We start from the raw sequence: 3,034 nt of genomic DNA on the forward strand, positions 1-3,034 counted from the left end.
GGGGTTATTCACCGTCGGAATTGGTGTGTCATCGACGTGAATTCCCAGCGGTAGCCTGACCTCCTTCGTCCAGGTTGTGAACACGGTCGCAGAGATTTTCGTAGGGGAGAGGGCTAGACACTTTGCAGTGAAGAAGCGAGAAAGTTCGGAGAGATACCCGTTTACTTTCGAACACAGGTCATCAATTCCATTCCCAGTCGCCATGATCGAGCAATCGTCGGCGTAAGAGACAATCGAGACTCCCTCTAGTGGTTGAGGGAGCTTTGAAATATAAAAGTTAAACAGTAGCGGGGAAAGGACACCACCCTGTGGAACCCCCTATTTTATTTTCTTCTGTTTACTCGTTTTGTCTCTAAACATTACCGATGAATGTCGACCACTCAGATAATTTGCCGACCACCGTTTGAGCCTCTGTGGGAGAGAGGAAGCCTCTATATCTTCTAGTAGCGTGGAATGGCAGACGGTGTCAAACGCCTTTGACAAGTCCAACGCTACTAGAATCGTTCTCTCACAGGGACACACAGGGACGGCACAGGTTGTTGGCAGTTGGCGAGATAGACGTCGGTTGGTTAGGGGAGCGCTGTGAAGGTGTTTTCGGTAAACTCCGCGTAACCTTTCCAATCAGCTTTAGAAAAGTTGATATAGGTCCGGTGTTTGACGGAGGCAAAGTCGGTTGGTTTATCTATCGAGATGACTATGGGTAGGTGGTCTGATGCTAAAGTCAGCATAGGTCGCCATGTCATGCTGTTTATCAGACCAGCGCTGACTATGGTGATGTCTGGCGAGCTACTGCAGTTACCCATAATCCTGGTGGGTGTGTCGTCGTTCATTGTGCAGAATGTCGAATCGTCTATCTGCTCAGCCAAGTCTGTTCCCCTACCATCGTTTGACAAGCTTGAGTGCCAAAGATCGTGGTGCGCATTAAAGTCACCTATTTCGAGCTCAACATCGCCTGACCGGATATCGATGCCCTGACATTCTAGGGTGGTATCCCTGCGGTCGATGTCTGCTTCGATAAGACGATACTGCACGGTGTGGTGCGTGATGAACGCTAAGCCACCACCATTATCTCGCTCGCGATCTCGACGGTGCACGTTGTACCCGGCGCAGTTCAACAAAGTTGAATTGCTGTGCAACTTCGTCTCTTGGACCGCAGCTATCAATATACCATGCCGACACATGAAGACGGTTATCTCCTCAATCTTGCTCTGTAGCCCGTTGCAGTTAAATGGAAGGAGCTTCATGTGGTTCGGGAGACGTGTCGTGATGTGGGGTGTAAGGGATGTGTGTTCTTACCGCCGTTGGCTGTGTGCGCTGCTGTGATGGTTGCCGCCCTGTGGTGGTGGCGGGAGGCGTCGCAGTTGAGGTCTGCGACCGAGCAGCGCAACACGGGCCCTCGAAGTTCCCAGTCCAATCTCGCGTGGTACGCAGACCTGAGCATGCCCTAAAGTGGCACCAGCCAAGGCAGGTGTTGCACTTGACTGATGTCACATTACGGAATATCCTGGTCTGACATACCGTGCAGATTGTAGGGGGACCAGGAGTTGTTGGCGGCGGCGTGTGGGTGGTGGTGCGGTTGTGTGTGTTATGTGGTCTGTCGTGGCTATGGTATGGTCTGTGGTGTTATTATGTTGTTGTGTTGTGGTGACTGTGTGAGTCTGCTCGGGTGGACTGAGGTTAGTCGTGGAGGCTGCTCTGTTTGAGCAACAGGGGCCACGTACGACGTGGTCCACTGTCGATGTGTCCGTTGTCCTGAGCAGACTCTAAGGTGACTCCACCCCTCGCAGGCATTACACTTGACTGAGGTGGAGTTGCGGTGTAGTCGTCTCCGGCATACACAGCAGGTGTAGATTTCTGGCCCTGGGTTTGACTCGATGCCAGCCCAGAGTAGAAGAATACGTAGTGAATGTAGCCCTATGGTCGAACAACTTCTGAGATACTTCGCCGACCTAAGCGGGGTTAGATCGCCGAAACAACAGCCCTTGGTCGGGTAAAACCCGAGTCATTCCGGTACGTAGAACCGGCTGTCGTGGGAATGGTGCAGCATGTTTAAAGCCGCTTGCTGGCTTGAACAGTCAAATTTCGATTATCGATAACTCTACAGCAACTGACGATAGTTGCCACTCGTAATACAAATTTTCTTTACAGTTGCGTTGCCAGCTGGCAACCGAACCGTGGTTATGTTTCTATCCGTAATCGACCCATAAATCTATAAATATATAAATTTACCTTCTTTGGCCATATCTAGATTGCAGAGAGAGAAAACTGCACTTCATTGCCCAACACACAAGTTTCGTTAAGTTATCGGTTAGAGTACCTTCGTATATCGATAAATATTCCGAAAATAAAAGAGTGGGATGGCATCTCTGCTGTGGTACCTCGCAACAAATCAAACAAACCTTTGCCTCATGTCTGCTGTCAAAACAAACGCATACTGTCAGATTCCACCAGAAATTGCAAATACGAACGGTAGAGGGAATTGCTTATTTTAACTACAATTTTGCTGAAAATAACTATAAAAAATCATGTCCGAGAGCAGTTCTAAGGATACTGTGCTGAAAACAGCGATGACATACATCTGTGGCGGTAAGTAAACGAATCCAAAAATGTAGTTGGAAGCACGATTCCTATAACTTGTCGCTTTTATGCATCTTCATAAATACAATAATTGTACAATTACAATTGTTACAATTATTGTAATAGATAAAGTGTGTCCATTACTAACCAAATTTTAAAAATTGTCCGAATTTAGTTCAGCCTATATTCCGTACAATGGCAATGTAACTACAAAACAGAGACAGTGCCCAATGAGCGCACAATTGCCTTGATAAACATGCATGTTCTTTTAGGCCATGGTCTTTTAGACCAAGTCGTTCAATACTTCGAAGTTATAACTACCCCAACAGTTGCATTGTGTCCCATTACGCGAAAACCTATGTTTTGCCAGAAGGTAATTTTTTTATCGTCTTCGTTAACTGCTGGACTACCCTCTTTAACATTTTTTTTCTAAAAGAGCCCGCACATAATACCTGTT

The 3,034-nt window shown here is 47.4% G+C and overlaps 1 protein-coding gene across 1 annotated transcript; it reads left to right on the plus strand.

Moving 5' to 3' along the window:
* Positions 1-2,385: 2,385 nt before the first annotated feature.
* LOC118757317 (DNA-directed RNA polymerases I, II, and III subunit RPABC4-like) lies at positions 2,386-2,586 on the plus strand (the record flags this gene model as incomplete). Its single annotated transcript, XM_036492040.1, is given in 1 exon segment — positions 2,386-2,586. A coding segment is annotated over 1 exon segment (61 nt), but the record flags the coding sequence as incomplete, so codon positions are not given.
* Between the last annotated feature and the right edge of the window lie 448 nt (positions 2,587-3,034).

Source organism: Rhagoletis pomonella, unplaced genomic scaffold (assembly GCF_013731165.1).
Source record: "Rhagoletis pomonella isolate Grant_MI unplaced genomic scaffold, Rhpom_1.0 Rhpom_scaffold_16560, whole genome shotgun sequence".
Classification (NCBI taxonomy): domain Eukaryota; kingdom Metazoa; phylum Arthropoda; class Insecta; order Diptera; family Tephritidae; genus Rhagoletis; species Rhagoletis pomonella.